This window comes from Salvelinus sp. IW2-2015, linkage group LG17 (genome assembly GCF_002910315.2).
Source record: "Salvelinus sp. IW2-2015 linkage group LG17, ASM291031v2, whole genome shotgun sequence".
NCBI lineage: Eukaryota > Metazoa > Chordata > Actinopteri > Salmoniformes > Salmonidae > Salvelinus > Salvelinus sp. IW2-2015.
Genome location: NC_036857.1, coordinates 22,085,603 through 22,113,347, shown reverse-complemented (window position 1 = coordinate 22,113,347; position 27,745 = coordinate 22,085,603). Strand labels below are relative to the sequence as shown.

General features: G+C 44.2%; 1 protein-coding gene across 2 annotated transcripts; it reads left to right on the top strand.

Annotated features, from left to right (window-relative positions):
* The first annotated feature begins 185 nt into the window (after positions 1-185).
* Positions 186-27,745, top strand: LOC111977057 (nucleolar protein 4-like). 2 transcript variants are annotated; one of them, XM_070447956.1, is made up of 12 exons: positions 186-1,180; positions 3,952-3,959; positions 11,264-11,419; positions 13,961-14,072; positions 14,864-14,973; positions 18,519-18,660; positions 19,945-20,240; positions 20,411-20,596; positions 21,189-21,377; positions 21,570-21,689; positions 22,468-22,681; positions 22,913-27,745. In XM_070447956.1, exons 1-12 carry the CDS (start codon positions 847-849, stop codon positions 23,134-23,136), a joined length of 2,091 nt encoding a protein of 696 aa, XP_070304057.1. In that variant the 5' UTR covers positions 186-846; the 3' UTR covers positions 23,137-27,745. The 2 variants fall into 2 exon arrangements, with proteins under 2 accessions (XP_070304057.1, XP_023862098.2); XM_024006330.2 differs by lacking the exons at positions 186-1,180; positions 3,952-3,959 and having other exon boundaries at positions 11,269-11,419.

Genomic DNA, 27,745 nt, shown 5'->3' with positions numbered 1-27,745 from the left:
TCATATTTGAGGAAAATCCACATTGGAGCACCGGCGTCGTTTGTGTAGGCTATCGGACATTTTCTCTCTACGATTAGGCTACTGCTTTGCAATCTACTATTCCCTTCCAGAAAACGGATTTAAATTAGCCTAAAATGCTTGGTGTTCGAGGTTGTCTTTATGGCCCATTGCTTCTTTGAGAATATATATTTCGACCGAACGTCCGAGGCGGTTCAGGCTGGTGCACGCGCAGGTCCCATTCAAACAGGTGGGAAGCAGGGAAACAATCCCCGTTGCGCAAGGTTGCGGTGCGCGTGATTGATGATCAGATAGCCTACATGGCTCAATACCGATTAGGCCTAAATGTTTGAGAATTGTCACGGTTTTCACTTGATTCTGCATCAGCTCTGACCAAAAATTGTGTCGAATGTCTAAAAGTAAGTCAATAGACAACCACAGTTCAACGTATTTTTCCATCTATGCTTCCCCTGTGTTCTTTGTTGTTTGGTGAGCAGCACTGTGTTTTTTCTCTCCATATCTCAGCCTCCAGTCAAGAGACCGTTTGCGCACAGGTGGGAGATACCCGCTCTATAGGACAGCCCCCCTCCCTCAGTTCCTCAGCGGATGATGTGAGCAAGTGACATTTTGCCGTTGCGGTTCGGGACAGCAGGCGAATAGTCTCTGCAAACAGGTGTGCGGCTGCCCGAATCAGTTTCCTACGCCTTTATTCCAGCTGACAAGGAAAGGGAGAAAGCCATCGTAGTTGCGGAACCATCCTCCTCGACGCGGGACGGGAGAGGAGGGGGAAACCTGCATAATAGCTATTTTATTATTTGAAGAGCCAAACGGGTTATAAGATCGAACGCTATGGCAACAAAAAAATCATCATGCACGGATGTAACGAAAAGGAGCCGGAGTCCCGTCGTTTTAGGAGCGGAGATGTTCAGTGAATTTCAGGACTGGTGCCTCCGGACATATGGGGACTCGGGTAAAACAAAGACCGTCACCCGGCGAAAATACAACAAAATCATGCAGACACTGTTGCAAAACGAAGAGTCGGACGGCATGTATGTCGACAATAGCCACATCAATGCCAAATTCAAATTTTGGGTGAAGTCGAAAGGGTTTCAGGTCGGGAGCAACATTCTGGGAGAGCACAAGAAAGGAGCGTCAGGGAAGCCCGTCCTATATGTCCCAGTCAGTCACGGTAAAGTGTGTGTGTGTGTGTTGTGTGTTGTTGTGTGTGTGTGTGTGTGTTGTGTGTGTGTGTGTGTGTGTGTGTTGTGGTGTGTGTGTGTGTGCGTGTGTGCCAAGTCAACGGTAAAGTGTGTGCGTGTGTGTGTGCGCGCGCATGAGACGTCCCGCTATCGTCAATGAAACCTATTCGATTTCACCACAACCACATGCACCTGTCATAACCTATTTGATTACAACTTTTCAGCGTTTGGCTTTCCCCCTTGACCCCAACCTATTCACAGAAAGGTCGGTTTGACCGACTCTCATCCTTTCAACAGAGCAGTCACACTCCCATCCCCAGCTGCCATAGCAACGCCGGTGCCTATAGAAGCAACATCGCCAGTGTGGGGTATCATTCTGTGGTCGTCTGGCAAATGACTCGTTTAATGTCCTGTCAACGGAACGCTATGCTACTAAGCAGTATATATGAGTTAATAGCCCATTCACAACATAAAAAGTATGTCTTGTCCAGACTCCTGACATGTAGGACAATTGAGTGTGCGCGCATACATTGGGTGCCAGCGAGCGGTGTGCCCAAATTGTGGGGATGCCGGGGTGCTTGGTGTATCCCTTAGAGGAGGACATTGTATGGAAGGGGGAGGTGAGGGTTTATAGATGAACAAAATAATTTATCATGTTCCCCTTTACCTCGTATAATAGCCCTATAGCATAAATCCACAAAATCCATCCGGCTTTCCATGGGGATGGCTAAATGCGCAGCACCACACATTATTTTTTCGTTCTAATGTCTTGTACTAATTGACAAACAGTAATTTATATTGACAAGAATACAATAACTTACGTGCACATGCTATGAAAGCAAAACTATCCACGGTGTCAATCCGCGTAGTTATGTGTTCACCACGCAACTTTACATTGCCCAGTGCAGGATAGATGCGGATCGTTCCACAGGCACTCGTTGCTCTGGTAACCAATCATACCTGCATAGTTCTTACACTTGCATGTCTTTTTATGACTTAGTACGTTTATCCACATTCATAAAACGTTCGATTTTGATGTATGCTTATGAATAAATAAAAGGGATATATTGCATTTGTACTATGTTGGACGTAAAACCACCGTGCGTATTTGATCCCTGTGAGGGTCTCCGGTGGGAACAAAAGAGAAGGCTATCCAGCAGATGCATATAGCGGCATCCTCCCTCTATCAAAGTTAAAACCACTGCTGCTTAGAATTGACATTTAAATGATTTCACCATATGATAATCTCGTGCAATATAGGTTAAATGTATTACAATTTTGTTAACCATGTGTTAATCTGAGGTGAAATTGTAAATGATTTATTTAGGTAGTGTATAGGCTACTTGGGGTTGGAAATGTAGATCGATGAATATCCTATCTGATACATTGATTATCTAGGCTGATTGACCAAAGTTTAAGAAAACACTCTTTATAGGCACAGGATAGAGGTTGTGTGTGTGTTTGTTCAGTGAGACGGACACCATTTTATATGATGCCTTCGGGGAATCACACCAACCCCCACCATGGTGTTGGGACAAGCTCTCCAAGGACCGTCAAGATTAGTGTGAACAATAGACTCAAATTACAAGAACCGTTTTGAATATCAGCACCGCTGAGGTGTGGTTTAATGGGTTGAGGTGTGGATTATTTGATCGATCCTTCCTCAGGTGTTTTACCTGTGTTAATGTGTAGCCTTTCTTTTTTTGGCTCAAATACCTAACCGCACCTGGTCCTATAGGCTAGATCGTTTCTCATGATAAAGACTCTTGGCAGGTGCATCTAGAGTTGGAGATTTAGTTCAGTTTTGCTTTCTTTTTTGTATCTTGGCTGATGGAACGTTAAATAGCCTTTTGTGTTTACTACGACATTTATTACCCACAGGTATTAATCTACACTTTACTTTTCATTATGTCATATTATAGTTCTGAAATGTCTCAGTTTTCGACACTTTATCCATTTTACATTGCTTGTGGGCAAAAGCCTTTTGTTTTGACACAGCTTTATGCACAAACCCAGAAATAGCTGATGTCACTCTGTGAGGGCCAAGTTTGTAAATGTCCTTGCTCTACAGTAATAAAAGGTAAGCGCCTAGGCAGGACACTGTTTTCTATTTCTACCATGCATGTCTGAGAATAGTATGCAAGTGATGTTAAAGAGGCCTATATGTGATTTCTAGTTCTACTAGATAGAAGGAAACTATTCCTGAATAGTATGTACCTCTAGTTATTGATGAGACACAGCAGGGGACTCCCCCATGTCCAACCCCCACTTGTGCAAAACTAGACAACAAACAGAACAACAAAATCAAACACCAAGCAGTCACTTCATCATTAATTAAAGTGGGAAGTGGAAAGTCAAATAGTGAAGTAGAGGTGCAATTAGATGCAAGAACGGTCAATGTGTATCAATGTGAGTGTGGAGGTGGTTTGTGTGTGTGTTCTCTTGTCTGTCAGCAGTAGTATGTCGTCTTTGACTATTCCCTTGCTGAGTGGTAGATAGTGTATCAGCGATTTAATGGTCATGTGTTATCAGTCCTCAGATCTCTCTCTCTCTCTCTTCTTCATTCTCTCACTGTCCGCTTGAAGCCTATACCACTGTGCCACCCAAAAATAAATGCGTACAAGATACAGAGATTGGGTACACTGTAAAGGGGTTACCATGAATTTGACAGTCATTTACAGGCAGCTCGGTGGCAAGTCAAATTCTGTATTTCATATTACAGTACACCTACTGTAATATAAATATGGTTTCAAAGCAAGTACTGTGTAATGACACAGTACAATACTGTTGAAATATGTTTATCTCGTAAAAAAGTAAATGCTACCGTAATCTGAATTAATGAATACACACACACACACACACACACACACACACACACACACACACACACACACACACACACACACACACACACACACAACACACACACACACACACACACACACACACACACACACACACACAGAGAGTACAAAACCACAACGCCCAACGCCCTCAGTGCCCCTCCTGTGTGGTGGGGGGCGTGTTTTCAGAGTGTGGCGTTGGAGGCCCCTCTGCAGCTGCTCCTGGGGTGTGCCAAGTTTCACTGAGGGTGCAGGCAGGGGGGCTAAATGAGGGGGAGGTTGGTTGGGGGTGGGGGCAAGGATTGCATGGCTAGTGGTTGATGGGCAGACAGGAACCTTTTTTCAGTTGGTGTAAACACAGAGGGAGTTATACAGGATAGTCCAGTAGTGGAAGGAAGAGACAGACACTGACTAAAGGGAATAGTGGTTTTAAAGAGTTCTGTAGCACGGGCCTAGTGCAAACTACATTTCAGACAGTTGATGGGATTGTTTGAAATTTCTCTCTCTCTTTCCCTTTCACACTCTCTCTCTCTCTGTCTATATCCCTGAGTCCTTTCTCTCGCTCTCCTTCTGTATGTCTAAGAGCCTGAGCAGTGCTTAGACAATTCAGCAGGCCTCAGTGTGGGGATGCAACCTGCTTTCGCTCTCATTATGTCCTGATTAGAGCCCAGACAGTGAGGAGGAGGAGAATATAACAATTGATAGACCACGGCACGGTGAGATGTTCTGCAGTCATACACTACTGCAGACATGCCCACTGTAGTGGTACATTCACACGTTACCATTACTAGATTCATTGATTCATATCGGCCTGTCGTTTTTTGTTTTACATTATTAATAGCAGAGATTTATTGTACACCGACAGATACTCTGCCACCATATATAATACAGTCTAACACTAATCTGGTTTGCACACGTAATCATTTATTGAGCTATAGGTGTGCCCTCCATTTCAAAGTGAATGTTGTGTTCATTTCTCTCTTGTTGCTCTAAATATGGCACCGAAAAATATTAACGGATGAGAGCAGTTGCTTTTTTGTTGCCATGCCAACGGAAACCTTTACATATCTCTATCCCTCATTCACAATCTGGATTTGGTAGGACTTTCTCAGCACACACACAGCACAGCCTCAGGTATGGGACTCCATGTGTAAGATGCTGCAGGAAGTGCTGTCATAAAAGAGCATAAAGGGTTAATTGACATCTACAATGCTCTATGAACCTTTCTCTCCGGGAGAGCTGTAACCCAGTGAATGGAGTATTGTAACTTGATGAAAAACAATAGAAAGAAACAGGTGAGAGGTGTGGGAGTGGTTGAGTATGTCCCGTCTGAGACAGACAGGGAACGTTTGTGTTCTGCCATCAAAATGGAGCAGGAACGTCATCATTATTATCTGATTAATTATTCCACGTCTCCTGAGCGCTCCCCTCTGTTAGGAGGGCACGGAGTCAAAAGAATAGTGCTCCTTTCATTCAACAACATTTGCATTAATGCTAACAGTTTTGCATGGCACAACTCCAGCATAATCTAGCCTTTCTTTCTGTCCCTCCTATTCAGTCTCTATGTGTTGGTTTGTTATGACTGTACATAGGTTATTAGGCCTACAAATGCTAAATACCTTAACCAAAGCCACAAATTTGCTCTTTACTCTCAACCTAGCAAGTTTGGGGAGAATTTACCTTAATATAAAAAGTACAACGGGATATAATGTACTGTTTTAATGTTGGTTTTTCAGCAACAAGGCCTCTCTTAAACCAAGTCTCCAATTCACCTACTTTTTTTGTGATTGACTGCGTGCTGTGGTTATTTCAGTGCTTTGGCCATATGGGAGTGTCTCCAGTGCCTCCTCAACTTCATCCCTATACAGTTTATTTTACAGAGAATGAAAGATATTGCATTTGGCCCTCAGTGCCCCTTCAAATAAATTATGTGCAAGGCTCCTCTGCTTTGGATGTAGATGACACACATAGACACATTACATACAGAGAGAGATGATGCAACCACTTATTTTTGTGAATGAGGCCTCTTCTAGGACAAGAGGATTCGGTAGACCTACATATTTGAAGCCAATGTGTTCCTAGCCTTTTGGTAATACATTTGTAATGAATCTCTAATAAGCTGTGCACAGAGTTTGATATTGGAGTGTGTCCTTATGCGAGTGTGTGTTTTTGTGTGAGAGAGTGAAAATGTGTATGTTACACTGTGTGTGTGTGTGTCCGTACAAAGAGGGGGTCGTTGATCGTGCTGCTCTGTTTTTCCTCCCCTCAGCACCCTCTCTGTTGCCATGGAGAGACAGTTCTTTGCTCCCATAGGAGGATAAATTAACACCATTTTTAACTGGCCTGGGGGCTCCCCCTGTGTGGGAGAGTCTGAGCTCTGCTCTAGATCTCAACACACACACACACACACACACACACACACACACACACACACACACACACACACACCACACACACACACACACACAACACACACACACACACCACACACACAGCCTTACGCCTCGGTGTTAATTACTACTACACTCTGCTACTATCATTTTTTTAATGCTGTAGCAGGACAAATATTTAACAACCCGAACATTGTAACAGAAATAGAAAATATGTAGTAATTATGTAGTAATAACACAAAGATGATGAAAGGCCCAGATTGCAGAACCTATGTGTAGTACATCAGGATGTTCTGTTTGGGGTGGTGACTGGAACATCAACAGAGGGATGGGGTCTGTCAGGGCCTGGATGAGTTACTGGGACTGTCACACGCTCTATCATTTAATGATCATCATGGGAGTGCGAAAGACAGAGAAAGAGAGAGAGAGAGAGAAAGAAAAGGAGAGAGAGAGGGGGAGGAGGCAGGGAACGGGACATAGGGGGAGAGCATGGCAGACCTAATGTGGATTTAATGAAGGGGTTTTATGAACTGAGGGAGAGTGAGCAAAGGAACGGGGAGAAGAAAAGAGAAACGGGGGTAATAAACGAAGGAGGCCGGCAGAAAGAGGAGAGGTTTTATAAAGGGGGGCAAGGAGATTATGTTTTATACATATGTAGGATCTTAATTTGAGCCGGTTTGCTACAGCAGGAAAATAATCCTGCAGCAACAGGAAATGTAAATTATTTTGTGGATTATAATTAATGGACATTTTGTTGGGGTTGATTTTTTACAAGGGAAAAAGTCTGAAATGTCAAAGTGGGAATTGCAAACTTCAAAAGCCTTTTTAAACTGCATTGCAGGACACATCTGTATGTCCTCACTGCTGCACCCCCCTCCTACCCCCCTCCCTAATGAGGACACCAGGGCTTTCCCATTTATGCATCCATTATCTTGCTGATGGATTTACAAGGGGGAGATGGGACTTTAAAAGGTGACCTGTTGTTACATCTGCAATGAGATAATCTGAGTAATTAGTGCTGTTGACAAAGCCATCCTTTACCCCCAATGTCCCTCTTTCTTTCTCCCACTGTCCCTCTTTCGTTCTCCTGCTGTCCCTCTTTCATTCTCCCACTTTCCATCTTTCGTTCTCCCACTGTACCTCTTTCTTTCTCCAATGTCCCTCTTTCTTTCTCCCACCGTCCCTCTTTTGTTGGGGCTCCGTCTATCTGCCACCACCACCCATAACCAACTGCGTATGATTACAGCTCTCTTCTTGTGTAGTGTAGTCTATCAAACACAATATTTTTTATATTTTATTTATACAGAGCTATACTGTATCTGTGGGATTGCTACCGGCAGTATTTGTGAAAACATACGACTGTAAATCCTGTATATATTTTAATGGCTGTGGAGCTTTACAGTGTTTGCTCTCCCTCCTCCACTGAGGATAAATTGCCCTTTCCATTTGAGATGTTTGCTGTGGTTTTCTCCCTTCCTCTGTCCACTGGCCTGTCTGTGTGACCCAGCTGCCTCCAGCCCCCCCGAACCGTCTGTGTGCAGGACCGCTCCTCTCCTCCGCTCTCTCCTTTCCCCTCAGCGACTCTCTCTCTGCTAGTGTGTGTGACTGCCAGGGGGGGTGGGGGTGGCCGGGCCGAATCAACCCCTCCAGTCTCCTAGCAACAGAGCTGTTTGGAGCGGGACAGGGAGAGAGAGAGAGAGAGAGAGAGAGAGAGAGAGAGAGAGAGAGAGAGAGAGAGAGAGAGAGAGAGAGAGAGAAGAGAGAGAGAGAGAGAGAGAGAGAGAAGAGAGAGAGGAGAGAGAGAGAAGAAGAGAGAAGAGAGAGAGAGAGAGAGAAGAGAGAGAGAGAAAGAGAGAGAGAGAGAGAGAGAGAGCAGGGGATGGGGGGTATGCTGTGGCTCGGGGAGCAGTCCTATGGGATTAGAAAGATGGAGAAAAGAGAAAGGGAAGATGGAGAGGAGAGGAAACAGGAAGAGAGACAGTTGGAGTGTTGATAGGTTTATGTGGTGATGCTGATTAGGGCTGCTGACATGTCTCCCTCCTGTAAAACACTTGTGATGCTGATGGAGACACATATTTACCATTCACAGCTGGTCTTCTCCAGCACCGCAAACATACACCTTGTGGACTATGCTGAATAAACAGATCGAACATTTAACATATAAACATGAGTGTGCCGCACACACAGACAGACACCACACACACACACACACCACACACACACACACACACACACACACACACACACACACACACACACACCACACACACACACACAACACACACACACACACACACACACACACACACACACACAACACACACACACACGCTGTGTGAATTAATGGTTAAACTACCCCTTGAGCGCATATGTTGCAAGTGAAGAGTTCATCTGTTTATCTTCGCTGGCAATCTGCAACCCTTCTAAGGCAGTGTTTCCCAATCTCGGTCATGCCCCCCTGGGTGCACGTTTAGTTTTTTGCCCTAGTACTACACAGCTGATTCAAATGACCAACTCATCATCAAGCTGTGTAATGCTAGGGCAAAAACCAAAACCTCGGGCCCAGGACCGAGTTTGGAAAACCCTGTTCTAAGGGATGCTAAATCTTTTGGACAAATTAATTGCTGGATTGAGTCTGGGTTGATTCCTGCCAAGGGTGATGGAGTCTTGTCTGCTGCACCACAGTTCACTGAAAAACAAAGAGGACATAGGAGGCAATAATAGCAATAGAAATCTTGGTTAGTGAGATATACAGTATGTTGTAGTGTCAGAGAGGACAATGGCAGATCTAACACTGGTAGATGTCTGGATATGTGCAGTACAAGAGTGTCCCGGGTTGGATCCTATTTTGAGTATGCTGAAAATAATGGACCTGTTCACTATTTTTGTCCTGAATAATGATGATGTCATCAGGAAAATTATACCTTACAGGAGTGATGATGATTAGGATTGTTAGTATTATTATTTCATTATCATTAGGCTATTACATCAAGAACATGCTGACAGGGAGGGAGAGTGGCTACAGAGAGAGAGGAGACGGGCCGGATTAAAACAAACCCGCTCTGTGAGCTGGTTTTAGTTGCCATGGCAACGATCATTACCTTGCACTTGGGAGAGCAGGAGCAGAGAGAATGGGGAAGAAAAGAACGAACGGGACAGAGGTAGGGAGAGAGGAAGAGAAGGACACTGTCGGAGGAGGAAGAGCTAAATAAATGTCAGATAGCAGGAGCAGGATTCGAAATGTCAGAGGAGAGAAAAATTATATACAGTATAATAAAAAGAGATTCATCAGTGATGCCGGGCATAACTTTCTGATATATGGACCCTCCTCGAGAAACACTGAGTCCCACCTCGAACACATCCCCTGACATCTCACAACTTTTGGAATCTACATTGGTACTGTGTACCAGGGACTTAACTAGATGTATATAATATTCCGTTCTTTTGTTTCATTGACCTCAGCTTCTATTCAGGGCCGTACATCATGTACATAAACCTCAGGTCACATGTTTATGTACATAAAAGTCATTTCTTGAGGAAGTGATACACCAGATGAAATGAACACCCCCACAAGAGGGGAAAACAAAGTCATACAGAATAGAGACAAATGTAACAAGGAAAAGAAACAACTTGAGGGAGAAAGAGAGAGAAGGCCCAGCGGTGACCCGGTGGAAGAAAGAAAGCCCATGTGGTAAGTAGGCTATTAAGCAACAAGGCCGTTGTCGTAGCGATATGAGTTCCAACTGAGTGTCACATGACCCTCTGCCCTGCACACCTGCCCAAGAGAGAGATTGTGGCCGTTTCTATGGTGACGGGGTCAGCGGCACTGGAAGCAGGGTGGATGCTGGGGGTTGGCTGTAGGAGGAGCTGTCGGCATTGTACAGTACAGGACGGGGTGTTATTTTTAAACACTGACTGCAGGGATGAGGTGGTGCTGGTGGGGACATTGAATGAAGCCTCAGCTATCTCTCCCTCTCTCTCTCTCTGCAGTGGAGCAATCTCAGAGTCTGTGTAACAGAGAGAGAGACTGACTCTGCAGGGATGAAGAAGCTCTGCTGAGGGGAAGCTAATCTGGCAGCTAATTCTCTGAACACAAGATGGATCGAGGCCCACTGCAGTACACTAGCCCCAGCCCCAGCAGTGATCTGGCCAGTGGGTGTGTGATGATACCCAGAGCCAGAAGCAGCAGCCTGAGCCAGTGACATCTGTCAGGAAACACTCTGTTAGGCTAGCCCGAGACACAGACAGGCAGCCAGCCTGTAGAGCAGGGAGCTACTTAGACACAGACAGGCAGCTAGCCTGTAGAGCAGGGAGCTACTTAGACACAGACAGGCAGCTAGCCTGCTAGAGCAGGGAGCTACTTAGACACAGACAGGCAGCTAGCCTGTAGAGCAGGGAGCTACTTAGACACAGACAGGCAGCTAGCCTGTAGAGCAGGGACCTACTTAGACACAGACAGTAGCACTGGACATCTCAGTAGAGCTGACCCTGTGGTGATTTGTCCTGGACCCTGCCTGAGCTGCTCCATATTTGTCACTCCTGTGTGCTGATCCATATTGCTCTGCTGAATCATCATCACTGTTCTCAAAGCTGGGATAAGAAAACCATCTTGTTAACATTCACACTACGAGCCCTGTATCAGCCAATAGCCTCAGGGGTTCAGATATTTTCCGATTTTCATGACTGTTATGTTTCGGAGATCTTTTTCCATAGAGAACTGAAACACACACACATGCATGCACGGACAACACACCCACACGTGTACCCCCCCACACGCACACAGGCCTTAGTCTTCTCAGGCAGGGTATTGAATGTTTCCCTCTCTGTCTTCCAGTGTGCAGATGCAGGCTCGGCCCAGGACAGCTCATCCCTGAAGAGGGTGGCAGTGGTGGAGGACTTCTTCGACATCATCTATGCCATGCATGTGGAGATGGGTGCCGACCCTGGTAGAGCACCTAAACACGCTGGCCAGAAGAAGACCTATAAAGCAGTAAGACTGGCACCGAGCCAACATAAACAATCAGTTCATCAATAGGCATCCTATATAGACTGTACTAAAGCATCTTCCTATTCTCTTAGAAACTGCCACAAAAAATATGCATTTTATAGACTGGCTATTTCTTATTCATAGCATCAGTAGTTACTTAGACAACCACGCATCCTCAACAGGAGACAAAAGTATAAATGACTACCGACCTGTAGCACTCATGTATGTATGTAGCCATGAAGTTCTTTGAAAGGCTGGTCATGGCTCACATCAACACCATTATCCCAGAAACCCTAGACCCACTCCAATTTGCATACCGCCCCAACAGATCCACAGATGATGCAATCTCTATTGGGCTCCACACTGCCCTTTCACACCTGGACAAAAGGAACACCTATGTGAGAATGCTATTCATTGACTACAGCTCAGCATAGTGCCCTCAGAGCTCATCACTAAGCTAAGGACCCTGGGACTTAACACCTCCCTCTGCAACTGGATCCTAGACTTCCTGACAGGCCGCCCCCAGGTGGTAAAGGTAGGTAACAACACATCTGCCGCGCTGATCCTTAACACGGGGGCCCCTCAGGAGTGCGTGCTCAGTCCCCTCCTGTTCTCCCTGTTCACTCATGACTGCATGGCCAGGCACGACTCCAACACCATCATTAAGTTTGCCGATGACACAACATTTGTAGGCCTGATCACCAACAACGATGAGACAGTCTATAGGGAGGAGGTCAGAGACCTGGCTGTGTGGTGCCTGGACAACAACCTCTCCCTCAATGTGATCAAGACAAAGGAGATGATTGTGGACTACAGGAAAAGGAGGACCGAGGACGCCCCTATTCTCATCGACAGGGCCATAGTGGAGCAGGTTGAGAGCTTCAAGTTCCTTGATGTCCACATCACCAACAAACTAACATGGTCCAAGCACACCAAAACAGTCGTGAAGAGGGCATGACAAAACCTATTCCCCTCGGGAGACTGAAAAGATTTGGCATGGGTCCTCAGATCCTCAAAAGGTTCTACAACTGCACCATTGAGAGCATCCTGACCGGTTGCATCACCACCTGGTATGGCAACTGCTCGGCATCTGACCGTAAGGCGCTACAGAGGGTAGTGCGTACGGCCCAGTACATCACTGGGGCCAAGCTTCCTGTCATCCAGGACCTCTATACAAGGTGGTGTCAGAGGAAGGCCCTAAAAATTGTCAAAGACTCCAGCCACCCTAGTCATAGACTGTTCTCTCTGCTACCGCAGGGCAAGTGGTACCGGAGCGCCAGTCTAGGTCCAAGAGGCTTCTAAACAGCTTCTACCCCTAAGCCATAAGACAACTGACCATCTAATCAAATGGCTAACCCAGACTATTTGCATTGCCACCCCCCCCCCCCCYCYYYTACGCTGCTGCTACTCTCTGTTATTATCTATGCATAAGTCACTTTAATAACTCTATCCACATGTATATATTACCTCAATTACCTTGACTAACCGGTGCCCCCGCACATTGTACCGGTACCACCTGTATATAGCCACGCTATTGTTATTTCACTGCTGCTCTTTAATTATTTGTTACTTTATTTCTTATTTTTTAGGTATTTTTAGTAAAACTGCTTTGTTCGTTAAGGGCTTGTAAGTAAGCATTTCACTGTAAGATCTACACCTGTTGTATTCAGCGCATGTGACTAATAAAATTTTATTTGATAAAAAAAAAAAGTATAGCACATAGATAAACCACATCATCAACAGCGTATGCATTCCTAGATCATATTGTTCTATGTTGCAACTGTATTCACCCAGTGTATTTAGGATCTAGTGAGGTCTGAAGAGCCAAGTCTGTGTCTGCAGCTGGGGGGGCTTTGTCTGTGTAGTGAGACAGTTTTTTAGGGAGCATGGCTGTTAAACCCCCTGGGGACCAGGGCCATTTCCCTCTCTTGCCTCTCGCCCCTGCCCTGTAGAGAGGTCCTGTCACATCTCATAGCACGTACCCTTTTGAGAAGGCACTGAGCGCCATTGGGGCAGGGGCATAATATGGAGCTGTCACCTTGGCCTTCTGGGAAGTGCAGATTCCTCTGGTCGGCCTTTCCCTCTATGCTGCCCTGGGGGAGGGGGAGAGGGGGGTGAGCTGGGCATCCCTGCTGCCTTGCCATGGTCACATGAAGGTCGCCTTGTTTAGCAGGGAAACGCCAGTGGGGGCAGAGAGGCAGAGATAAACAGAGAAGGGAGATAGAGAGGGAGAGAGAGGGGAATATATATGAGTCAGCTGCACCTGAGAGAGAGTGAGCAGGTGAAGAAAAGGCCCCAGCTCCAGCATGGGATATCAAAGCAGAAATAAGTAGATGGTCAATTCAAACAGTCAGGATATCAGCAGCAGATGTGTGTGTGAGTGAGAGAGAGGTTGTTGGAGCATTGAGGAAGGATTCCTTCCTCACCATGCCAACCCCAGATAACAAAGCATTAACATAATCACTGATCCCAGGCTTTAATAACAGTTTATACCTCCTCTACTCCTGCCCTGACCTGTGCCTTCTGACCTTTCCCCTGGCACAGATAGCGGAGACGTACGCCTTCCTGCCCAGGGAGGCAGTGACACGCTTCCTAATGAACTGTGGAGAGTGTCAGAAGAGGATGCACATCAATCCCAGCACTGCAGAGTTCAAAGGTTACTAACTCCCAAGTCAGTTTACTGGCTCCTGTTTATTAATTGACTGTATATATTTATTCAGGTATAAAAGTCTTGTTTGATAAGAAAGACTCCTTTCAATTTGACATCTATCTGAATAGCAACAATTCCTTCTAAAGCTTTATAAGGGGTTATTGTTATAACGCATATCACCTTCCTACTACCTTTGTCAAAATTATGAATTGCAATGCTACTATACATATTGACCCATTGAATTGACTGCTAGTACATCTACAGCCCCATATTCATTGGGCTTCACACACTCAACGCAGTGTCCAATCTGTCGTTTAAATATATAGTCGTAGGTCTCTGTGAATGTTTCGTAAGCCATTTTTAGGGGCAATTAAAGGTGGAGGCCATCATTAAGCCAAATGATGGAACAAAGACCCAAGAGGTCCTAAATAATGAATACAATGTTCCAATAGAAGGAGCATGGGGTCTCTCTAGTGGTCATGGTGGGGAACACAGAGGGCTTCCCATTGTTTAGGTTGCAGCATTAAAACAGCAGTTCATGACTCCAGATCTCAAGGGCCACCATGGTTGTCATAATTGCCTTTTAATCGGAGATCGATTCTGATTAAGATCAGAGGAACCAGATCAGATGAATGGACATTCCGGTCAAAGAAAACCAATAGACAGTGTAGGGGTGTTGCGGAGCCCAAATGGCACGTGGGAGTACTCAAAAAGCTCTTAATGCGTAGTTTGCTTTACCTGATTGTTTGTTTTGGGAATGATCTTACTGTATGAGTGTTACTGTATTCTCTGTACAGAAAATGATCGACCAACCTCCTTGGTTCCGGACCTCATTGACTACAACATGCCACTGACTGCCACCTACCTGAAACAGATGAAACTACAGTGCATGACTGCCAATGAGCGGGTAAGGCATACAGTGTGTGGGTGGGTGTGTGTTCGGGGGGGGGGGGGAAAGGGTTAGGGGGGGGACATTTGAAACGTTTCCATATCCACACATTTCTTTGACTTTGCGAGTAGGGTAGACACCGATAGGTTTACGTCCTCTGGAACATCAGGACCCACTCAACTGCAATGGATTGCAACAACAACAAAAATGAAGCCCAGATTGACTCAGTTTATCTTCTTTGTCTACAACTTTGCATTCAGCACAGGGCCTAGCGGGATCTACTAGAAATTTAACATCAAGTGCCATGAAAAAAAGATGGAGGGGTGAGGACAATGTTATGGTCAACCAACTATCTAAACACAGCAAGGGAGGCAGCAGATTCACCAATTAGAATCTAAAGACACGGACAGGATTTGATTATATGCCACTGTAGGCTGCTGTAGGCTGCTGTAGGCCACTGTAATCTGCGGTAGTCTACTGTAGGCTGCTGTAGGCCACTATAGGCTGCTGTAGGCTACTGTAGGCTGCTGTAGGCTACTGTAGGCTACTGTATCGTGACAGTGACATCAGAGACAACACTCTGCCTCATTCTACTCCAACACTGGACTTCTTACGCACACCCGCGCGGTAGGATTTTAGGGAAATCACCGTTGTTGATCCTAGAAGTTTACACTTCACAATAACAGCACTTACAGTTGACCGGGGCAGCTCTAGCAGGGTAGAAATTTGACGAACTGAGTTGTTGGAATGGTGGCATCCTATGACAGTGCCACGTTGTAAGTCACTGAGCTCTTCATTAAGGCCATTCTACTGCCAATGTTTGTCTATGGAGATTGCATGGTGGTGTGCTTGATTTTACACACCTGTCAGCAACAGTTGCGGCTGAAATAGCCAAATCCACTAATTTGAAGGGGTGTTCACATACCTTTGTATATATAGTGTATTTTGAAGATATTGCCGTGATACAGCTCAGTCAGTTCCGTTTTGAATGAATCTCACCTTTGCTTGACCAGTTGACATTTTGGCTGCAGGACATGGTAGCCTATGTCATCAATGATGTCACTTTTCACAGCTTTCATGTCGGAGATTGTGCACGTCGTTTATTCATGCATAAATGCCTAAATCAATTAAACATGCATGTGCATGTGTAAGAGAGAGAGAGAAGGAGAGCGAGAGAATAAAAAACAGCAACAGAAAGAGTGGTGGAGAGTTCTTGCAGAGGGCCCTTCTAATGTGGTGGTCATTGTGTTCCAAACACTATTGGAAGTTTGGGAGGGTGGTTAACATAGAACAGAATAGGGTATTCTATTTATTTACATCCCATGTTTCTGCCTGCCGCTTCAGGTCTCCCTCATCCTTTATCACTCTCCAACTCACCCCTTTCTAGCTGTCTCTGCCTCTCTTCTTTTCTCTCTCCCCTCTCTCTCTCCCTCTCTCTCCCCCTCTCTCAAACTATCTCTCCTCCCCTCTCTATTTCTCTACTCTCTCTACCCTCTCTATCTTTCCTCCCCTCTCTATCTCTCCTCCCCTCTCTATCTCTCTTCCCTCTCTATTTTTCCTCCCGTCTCTATCTCTCCTCCCTTCTCTATCTCCTTCCCTCTCTATCCTCCCCTCTCTCTCTCCTCCCCTCTTTCTCTCCTCCCCTCTTTCTCTCCTCCCCTCTCTCTATCCTCCCCTCTCTCTCTCTCTCTCCTCCCCTCTCTCTCTTTATTACACCATGCATCACTTGGTACCTAATAGAGCCTCCAGTAAGTGCCTCAGCCCTCTACAGAACCCTCAGAGGAGTGTGTTGTGTTTCCTCAGGAGGATATCAGTTCTTGGTTCTTACTGTACTGTACTATACTGTACTGTTCTGTATGTGGGTTCAACTGTGTTCTCATAGGTTCATGATATATGCAAGGTATTAGCCAGTGTATTCATAATAAGCTAACCCCATCTGCAACACCCCTGGCCTGGCAAGAGCAGTAGATGTTATTTCGTCATGCACACTGTAAAATCGGATAAGTTCTGGCTACTCAAACATTTTGAGAAAACTGATTACCTAAAAAAAATGAAGTTAAGACACTTAAATAGCTGAAGTGAGCAGTACTACCTTCAAATGCATACAAATGCAGTTTTCTTGAGTAAGGTATACTTACATTTAAGGCCCCCAGTAAGCCATGCCTCTAATAATTTCCCAGTGTGTCTTGCATTTTCAATTGAATTGTAGAGTTACCACCCATGACTATTTGTTAGTGACAGAGACATGGTTGCTGAATTCTTTAATTTTCCGTCCTGTGGCCTTCACGAAGTGAGTTCCTAGGCAAATATTATAATTTTAATTGAGCCATTACATATATAAAAAGGCCTTATACAGTGGCCAGAAACTCATAGTTTTACAGGCCACATCAGGCCTGCAAGTAGGGTTGCAAAATACTATAACATTCCCCTCAAAATTCCAGTAATCTTCCAACCATGATTTATGGAAAACTTGGGAAATTGACCAGGATTGTACAACCCTAACTGTAATCAATCACATTATGCTGGCTTGCAAAGTGATTTGTAATTCCTATTGGAATCTAGCCAGTGTTAGGCTATCCAACACTTGAAATTTGTATTCACCCACAACCTGCATTCATAATGACTGCCAGGGTTAAGAACAGTGGGAGGAAAATACCTAAGCCATTTAAACTGGAACAGCCATTTCAGTAGCGGGTGCAAAAATTCAATGATTGGATTAGATTCTAAAAAATATATGTATCTTTGTGTAGCCTAACATTTAATCAATCAATCAATCACTCAATGTACATGCAAAAACACAGATATTAAAAACAATTCCAAAAAATCTACCTGCAGTAGAGCATGCTGGGGAAAAAAGTTCATTTGTTATCATATCTTAAAACAATTTAGTTGGTGTGACTTGTCATTTAGTTTTGAGTCAGTACCACATAAACATTTGAAGTTATAATGACTTTTCATTAACTTTGAGTACAACTTACTAGAAGTATTGAGTTAAAATTGCCTTGGGGTTTACAGTGCATATAGGCCAGGCCTCCTTGTAAGTAGATTATTTACCAAAGTCAGGGCAGAACAGCAGAATTTTCCACCTTGCCTGCTAGGAGAATCAAACCAGCAAACTTTCGGTTATTGGCCCAAACCTCTTAACTGCTAGGCTACTCCTGGCTGTGTTCCATTAGAGTGAACAAGTTTGGGGTTTCTACTTTCCACAGTTAAAAATAACAGCGCTTCAAGACACATTATTTAATAAGGAGATTCTCTCAGGAGAAAATGTCATTGCCTCAACTTGGACTGAGTGTGGACTGTGCTTTCCATTTCCATTTTTCATAATGTACTCTTATTGTGTGTGTTTAACACATGTCCTGACTGCTAGCTCAAATAAAAAGTGGCAAAGGGGAAGCTTTTTGGTCTAGCCTTTGTCCACCTGAGTGAGAGTGATTTACCTCATGCAGTCTACTGCTCTCTTCAGCAGCCTATTCACTTTTCCTAGACTTCTCCCCAGGGACGAAATCGTAGCTTGATAAGTGTCTCAATCTTCCTATTTCTATGTCTCTCGCTCTCCTCAGGATGACAGTTCGGTGAGCAGTGAGGACATGGATATGACTGAGCCCACGTGGGTCTCTGCTGAGCGTCCCCCTGTCCCTGAGCTCAGTCCCCCCAATGGAGAGAATGTACAAAGCCCACAGACCACACTCAAAGAGGAGGATGGTAAACTGCTGGCCTTTTTGTGTTTGTGTGTTTGTGTGCAGTATGTTCCTGCTTACACGCAATGGATGAGTTGGAGTTGGTGTGTACATTAACAGGTGTGTGGGGGGGACATATACTCATAGTATAGGCAGCAACATGTGCTGTTATTAATGTACTAATAAAACCAACTCCCCCTTCATGTGGAGTGTTTCAGTACCCCAACCCAACCTTAATCCCTAATGCCTAAGGGCCTCCACCCACCCCCACCTCCATCCATGACTACCTCATGAAGGGAAAGTGGACATCCACTATAGATAACCGGTTATCAGTTTGTACTGAATAGTGTATTCAAAGAAAAAGTCACAGATTTTGCACTGGCTGGATTCTTAGTAGTCAACACAATAGAAAAAAAGCCATACGAGCCCTCACAGGCTCAGCACAACAATGGAAATCCCTGTGAGTGGACCCTTTTAGATTTGAATGGAGGAAAGGGAGACTTTGATGGTCCCCCCCTGCCTTAGGGAAAAGGCGATGGTTAGAGTGGTAGAAATCAGCTGTCTTTGTGGTTTAACAGCATACCCCCAACAGTGTTATTGTCACACATCAATACTGTTCCCTCATACTTCACATGCCAGCCTTGTGAGGGTCTGTTTCCGCCCCTTCACCTCTTCCCCATCATGTTCTCCCCCTCCTCCCTTCCTCCCTCCTCATCTCCATCCTTCCCCCGTTTGAAACCTCCATCATAACTCAAGCCTCCACTGCAAAAGCACCCCCTATTAGTTTGACAGCTGACCCCAATACCCTCCTCTTCCTATACAAACACTCTGACAGCTGACCCCAATACCCCCCTCTTCCTATACAAACACTCTGACAGCACAACATAATGCATGTTGACCCCTCCCCCAACTAAGGAGAGAAATTATTGAGCAAGCAAAGACATGTACACATTTACTCCATCAAAAACAACAGCCACACAGCGCATCCTCTCAACACACCAACCTAGCTTGGACCATTAGCAAAAACTCTATTGGCAGGATTTGTCTGTTTGCATTTTCATTCAAAAATGGTGTAATGGTGAGATTTTTTTTAATTAATGGTAATCTCTGGATTTGTTGAGACTAATTTGAGTTAAACATAATCTGTAAATCATTATACTACCTTGCGTTGCTGGGAATAGGTGAGGTGGTGTTTCCATCAGTGGTGTTTCCATCAGTGGTGTTTCCATCAGTGGTGTTTCCATCAGTGGATTTTACATCAGTGTTTCCATCTCTTTACCGTTTCTCTCTCTCCTGCTCTCTCTGACAGATGATGACTCCTCTGAGAGTGGCAGCGGCCACGGTCTGCCAGCCCTGACCCCTCCGGAGGCGATGGTTGTGGGCGCTGTCCCTCCAGATGGATTGGCTCCATACAGGGAGGTGACTGAGAACGGGGTGAGTGCTCCCCTGGACTTCAGCACCACCACCTCCTCCTCTTCCTCCTCAGAGGACCAGCAACCAGTCAATCTGACCGACAGATTGCTGCCTGTGGGGAGCCCTGTTGGGACGCCCTACCCAACTGACTCCACCAGGAAGTGCCCCGGGAATCCAGACTACAGCAACAAGGTAAGGATAGCGAAGGTATTTGAATATGGCCTTTTGATAGGAACCTTGAACATTGCTTTGTGTCCTCAACTGTTGCTTTAATAGCGATATGTGTGTGTGTATGTGTATGTGTGTACGTGTGTGTGTGTTTGTCTCTGTGTGTGTGTGTGTGTGTGTGTGTTTGTGTTTAGTCTCCTCAGTACAGCTCCGGAAGCTATGACTCAGTGAAGACTGAACTGAGCATGAGCGCTGAGGACTTGACCTCTGGGCGTGCTCAGATCATTGATGATGATGATGACGATCACGACGACCATGATGACAGTGATAAGATCACTGATGCAGAGGGAATGGACCCAGAGAGGCTGAAAGCCTTCAATGTAAGAGTCCCATCACAACTGTCACTTGTAAATATAGACTTCAATGGTTGTATTACTTAGCAATTGGCCTTTATGCAATGCAGTTGGCCTTTATGCAACGCATTTGGTCTTTATGCAACCCAAATATCAACAAAGAAGTCATGTTTGCTCTTTTTCTAAAGAATATGAATGTAAGAGTTAAAATTTGAAATGACATGCTTCAAATCTTTGGTATTCAGTATATCTTCTTTCCTCTCTCCCCCCTCTTTATCCCTTCTCCTTTTCTTTCCACCCTATTTCATGCTCCACCGCCCTGGCTGCTCCCCCTTTCTGCTTTGGCTCTTTTTTCCCCTGTTAACACCTCCCCCTCCTGCTTCCCCCTACTCTACACCCACTTCTCCTCTCTCGTCCCTTTTACACCCCCATCCTTTCTCTACCCTTTACACCCCCCATCCTCCCATCTCCCTTATAAACTCCCTCTTCCCCCTCTCCTCCCCTCTACACACCCCATCCTCTCTTGTGTCCCTTATAAACTCTCTCTTCCCCCTCTCCTCCCCTCTACACCCCAACCTCCCCTCTCTCCTCCCTTCCCCCTCCATCTCTGCCTTCTCAGATGTTTGTTCGTCTGTTTGTGGATGAGAACCTGGACCGCATGGTGCCCATCTCCAAGCAGCCCAAGGAGAAGATCCAGGCCATCATCGAGTCGTGCAGCCGACAGTTCCCTGAGTTCCAGGAGCGCTCACGCAAGCGCATCCGCACCTACCTCAAGTCCTGCCGCCGTTTGAAGAAGGTTGGTTTTGAGGTAGGCACTGTTCCCCTCCGTATTCTGATTGTTTTTAGAGACTAGGACGGCCAGGATTTGTAGAAAGCTATGCTTTTTTATCTGCCAATGTACACGTTTCATGAACATGCATAAATGTTCACTAAATTCACTCGCACAGTAATGTTATAATGCACACCCTTCACACTGTCTCTGTTTTGTCTGTGCTGTCAGACACGGCCCACACCTCCCCACCTCACCTCTGCCATGGCAGAGAACATTCTTGCTGCTGCTTGTGAAAGTGAGACACGCAATGCTGCCAAGAGGATGCGACTAGATGTCTATCAAGGCCCTGTGAGTGTGTGTTCACAGAATGTGTGTATTCATTCATTAATGTGATTTTCGAGTGTATTCATTTGTGTGTTTGTTTATCCATGACAGTAGATAAAGAGTGTGTTATTCTGGAATATTTACAGAATAGTTTTAATTTTAATTTTAATTTTTTATTTAACCAGTTGAGAACAAGTTCTCATTTACAACTGCGACCTGGCTAAGATAAAGCAAAGCAGTGCGACAAAAACAACACAGAGTTACACATGGGATAAACAAACGTACAGTCAATAACACAATAGAAAAATCTATGTACAGTGTGTGCAAATGTAGTAAGATTAGGGAGGTAAGGCAATAAATAGGCCATAGTGGCGAAATAATGACAATTTACAGAAAAGTTGGTGACATCACTAGCAGTATGTGCAGTACAGATGTTCTATCTTAACTTGACCAGTTTCTCACAGCAGGAATATAATCATGCTGCAACAGGAAATGTGAATTATTATTTGGATTATAATTAATGGACATTTTTGTAGGGGTTGATCATTTTTTGTTGTTAGAATACATAAAGTCTGACATTTTAAAGTGGACATTACAAACTTTAGAAGCCTTTTTAAACCACGAGTACACTACAATTTGCACATTCTCTGCGACAACAGAGTGAACAAATTAAGATAGTACATCTGTAAGTAGCTACAGTATATTAATTTACTGTATATCTTGCTAATACTTTACATGTTCTTATTACTATGTTCTTCTTCCTGTAAGTACAGTGTAATAACTATTGTAACTCCTCCCCTAGGAGGAACTTGCTACTGTTGATAAGAACGGCTCCAGGGACCCGGCCTCAGGGGCCCCCTCAGGCTTCTCCCTGGCTGCCTCAGCCTACTCCCAGTCCCAAACCCAGGACCCAGTCTACACCAACGGCACCAACGGAGGCCTCAACTACAGCTTCCACAGTTACGGGGCAATTGGCAACAACCTGCCGACCACCGGTGCCACCACACAGACCAATGGTAATTAGCTTTAACCCAATTCCTATATTCCTAGACCTAGAGTCAATGGGAATGTGTTTGTCCATGTGTGTTTGTATGTGCCTGTATCTATATTAGTGTGATTAATTATTGCCTATAATGTATATCAATAATATTACAGTTTCTATAGACCCTGTGTTTGACAATAATCTTGTGCTTTCTTTACTGTATGGGGTAATCAAATTTACAGTAAACTATAATTTCTCTCTCCAGGTCCCACTGATCTCAGTATGAAGTCTGTGGCTCCCACCTCCTCCTCTTCCTCCAGTTCTAACAGTCACGGTGGTCAGGGTGGAGGCGGGGGAGGAGCCTCGGCTCAGCTCAGCCCCCCTGAGGTCACAGCGGTGCGGCAGCTCATCGCCGGGTATCGAGAGTCTGCCGCCTTCCTGCTCCGCTCCGCAGATGAGCTGGAAAACCTAATCCTGCAGCATAACTGAAACAGAACCAGGCCAGACCGGGCCGAACCGCGCCGTCTCCCCAGACTCTCCGTCTGCACTATCACCCTCAGTCACACACAGTCAGACATCTATACACTCAACTGAATAAAGAGTCAAAGTAAAGAATAGGAGTAAAACTGCATTGCACAATTGGGCCATATACAGCAGATGGTAGATATATGGTACACATTCACAGTTTACATATCCCTGGAGCAGAAACAATTAAAAGAAGAATACAATCCATAATTTCACACTGATCTTAGTGCCCAGTTAACTTCTGCCATTCCCATAACAAACCTACACCCTACCCACTTCATCCATTCCCCCAGAAACACCCCGAAGTCACCTCCTTCAGTGGATGCTCTTTTCTAAGCTCTGAGGAGGTAATTGTCAAACATGTATTGCTGCTTCAGATTTGACCTTTTGTAACTGATCTGTTCATCTCAACAGTAGTTTTTAAAGTTTGAAGATGTAGGTATGCAAACAGGGATGTTAAACCTGTAGGGTAAAGCACTGTAATGTTTCCAAGCCTACAGGCTTTGGATCGTAGGCAAAAGGTTACTGCTTCTGGGAAACGTGTGGAACAAGGTGCAATATGGAAGATAATCAGTAAATGTGCATGCGTGGATATACCATTTTGGCAAGTCAAGCCAATATCCACATAGTCATGATGGCTTTTTGTGAGACTTTGTGCAAAAGGAGGTCTTCTCATGGTACCTCTAACTGCTCCCCATGCTTTCAGTCTCAGTGTGATGAGCTAAACTGAAAAACAAACATCCCATACTTTGTGAGGCTCCACTGGGAGCAGAAACGTTAGTTGTCAATCAGGAATGCTGTATAAATGGAAGGGGGAAAGAAATGATATCCCCTGGCAGCACTGTAGCTTCATTGTTCTTTGTTTTGAACGCTGTTCGTCTTTGTCTCTAATATAACTGAAGCCTTTCATTGAATGGCACCAATCAGACAAATGTGAATAGGACACAGAATGATCTGAAACGTGAGAATATTTCCTAGTCCAATTGTAAGAGTTTTGCAAGAGTTTGTGTGGTTTTAAGTCAGTCAGATATGAACAGCACATGGTTGCGTATGAACTTTGTATCATGAACGTCACGTGGTTGTGTCATGGAATTGTATGAGGAATGCATTGGGCTCCTTGTAATCAGCTGTTGGCCTGCTATAGAAAAAGATTTCCCTCCAAATCCCACCATATCCTCTCCGCCTCAACTCCTCTTTCTTACCCGTCTTTGCATTTCTCATCAACAGAAATTGCGTTATCAAACACAACACTGTTTAAAAAAAGTAGCAAAAGACAATCTTGAAAATGTGTGATCGCATCACAGTTTACTCTCTCAATTTCTTGCTATGGTGTGTGTGCTGTACGTGGGGGGCAGCACAGAGTACCGTAGCCATAAGCAGAGCACATCCTTTCTCTGAACAGATACACAGACAGGCCAGTCAGTGGAGCACTCAGCACTAAGAAATGTGTTGTAAGAATTCTATTTATCTACTTTTGTTATTGTTGTTGAACGTTAGCATTACTGTGTGTTGTTTTTGATTTCTGTTTGTTGTGTGAAGTGATGTGGAGTGGCCCGTTTCAACGCTCTTTTGTACAAGACATTGTAAACAAGTTTGCTCTGTAAACTCAACATTCGAAAACAAAGAAAACAATTATTTCACGCAATCAACCTGGTCAGCACCTTATAGATTTGTCAGATAATTCATACCAGAGAGGAATATATTTCAGTGTCATTTATCATAAATGATTGAAGTCAGCAGCACATATATTAACTAAACTGCTGGGATGATCAATCCAAGAACCGGTCAGTCTACGTTTAAAATGACATGCACAAAATTATCTGTAATTTATTCATGGTCACCATCCATGACATAATTGGACTGCTTTATTATATTTCAAATGTATAATCTATTGCAAGTTTGGAAGCACTTTACAGCTCAGGATAAAATAACATGGTACATATTTGTAACCGGACATTGTTACAGAACATCATACTTGATTCATAAATTCAATTTACACATTTAAGCTAAACGTGCTTGACAATGGGATGGTGATGGTGGTATATGATGAGAGCTGATATGAGTGTGTGTTTTGCTTTCCATTTTGGTTGTCTGTATCGATTTAAATGTAGATATTTTTGTCCACTCAACTGATAATTGTATGCAGGGGTGCAACTTTCACTGGGGATGGGGGGTGGGGACACATTCTGAAATGGCATTTTCGTCCCCCCCAGTTTTATCATTGGAATGTGATACAAAATGAGGCAACGGTGCGCTTTAGGACCATGAGGGTTCGGGTAGACTGTTTGGAGTGTTTATCCGATTGGATAAAACATTTTTTTAAAGATATGTCCACCCACTTCTAAAACCAAAGTTGCGCCCCTGATCGTATGGATAATTTGATGTGGAACACATAAGCACTCTTAAAATGCACACTACTGGGTTATAAAGTTCATGGCAAGGCTCAAGCCAGACTCATCCAATCTCATTGTCTTAAAAACTAAATTACTTCAATCTGAATTTTTACTAGCAACACAAGTAAACTATTGCTTTAAAAGCTCATTATATTTTGCACACATCAGACTTCCGAAATTGTATTTTAGCTACACTAGTCAGGCTTTACAAACTGTTATTTTGAAATATCAAGGAAGGCTCAGGCGTCCACACATTTGAACACGGTTAATTTGGATAGACTTCTTTGGATAGACTTTATCAATCAACTTGATCGCTACCTGGGGCTCTGTCCCGATACTCTTAAATGTCTTCCGTGTCTCCTCCACCTCCATTTGCCCCTTGTCTACTTTTGGCCAGCCATCATTTCCAACAGCCATCAGGAAACTACTATCTACACTTCATTATTTTACTGATGCCGGGTTGATCTTAATTCTATTCATCCACGTTTAACTAATGCATCACTTTGCTTTGTGTGTTCAAAAAAAGGAAGAGATAACTTTCTCTTCTTAATTTGTCTTAAGACTACGAGCTACATTTTACGTGTGCTGCAGCTACTGTGACCAATGAAAACACAACCATTTGTAGACCCATTTTAGTGGCCAGTGGGATTTCTCTTTGCATAGGCAGGACAATGTAATGTATAGATGTTTGATTAAAAAAACTGAGCGTAAAAGCCCTAGTAGCTTGTGCATTGCTGATGTGGTCAGATGTTTGTATAACTGTTCAAAGGGCTGTAAAAGAAACATTTTAAATCTAAATCGTTTTTCTGTGGGGTACAGCACTGTTCCAGAAAAATCTACGCCGTTTCAACCCTTGCCTGTTTTAACTTATCAGTTGGTGGTGCTTTGTAAAACGTATATTGTTCTTGATATTACTTTCATTGTTACTTCTCCTGCATTGGCCAGAGACTGCAGTTCTGTGCGGGGGTGTAATTTACTGTATACCAATGTGACGCTTTGTATTTTTTCCTTCTGGTTTTTTGGACTCAGTGAAAGTGTGATGTTTACATGTACAGATTTTTCAAAAGACTTTTACTTTTCGTCCATGTTATTTTCTCACCCTACCCCGCCTGTTTATATTTACTCAGACATGTCTTTAGTGCATTGCATCAAATGCAGACAGATGTGACTGCTTTGAATGGTGGTCAGGTCAGATGACATTCACACGGCCAAAGTGAGGATAGACTAAGACAACCAGGTTGGGGTTGATATCTGATGATGGCTGATAGCCCTATAGGGATTCTGGAGTGAGAGGGAGTGTCACGGCAGTTCAAAGTGCACCATGAATAGCCTACCTCTGTCTGAGATTTATCAGTAGCATAATGATACACGGATCCCCCACTGAGGGATTGCAGATAACCCACCAGTTTTTCCTCTACTGAATAGCCCTCTATAACATGCTGATAGCAGCTCATGGCACCTGGTGCGGAATTGATTCATTAGCATTTAACTAAATTACTGAGAAACACAAAACATTTAATAATAGAACATGTGTACAGTAGTTGAAACATAGTGGCAGGCAATCATTTTATGATGATTCTATTATGATCACATTCCCTGGTTGTTATAAGGAACACTTTGACCTTTCGTAACAGCTCCTCAGTGATGTGATGTAAAAGCCATTCCCCCTCTCCTGGTCCTCAAGGGGGGACACAGGAACCTCAGGAAACGCTGAATCTCTGAGTTTATTTTTTATCCATTATGATCTTTGCTGATGGCAGTAAAGACTCTCTACCTATTACCATGACATTTATATGAAACGTGTATCATTGTTTTGTACATTAATCATTGTGATCTAAAAGTGGAGCTTTTTCCAGTACCTGTGACTGAATATTTAGATTTTTTTGAAAAGTGTTTATAGGTATAAATATTTATTGATATATGTGAAGCGACTAAAAAGACAAAAGAAAAGGCAGAAAAATTGTCGTTTGTTTCATGCAAAGCCGCCCAGACAGGATATTCTCTGCCTCTGACATATCACTATTGATGAGGGACTTGTGTTTGTTTTGAAATAGCGCTTTTTTTCAGTGTAACGTCAACGCTATGGTAAAAAATGTTGGTTACCAACAGCAGCATTGCAAGGCTCTCTTCTGAGATGTCAGTAACTGAATAAAACAGTGTGATGAGCTATCAAACCGAAA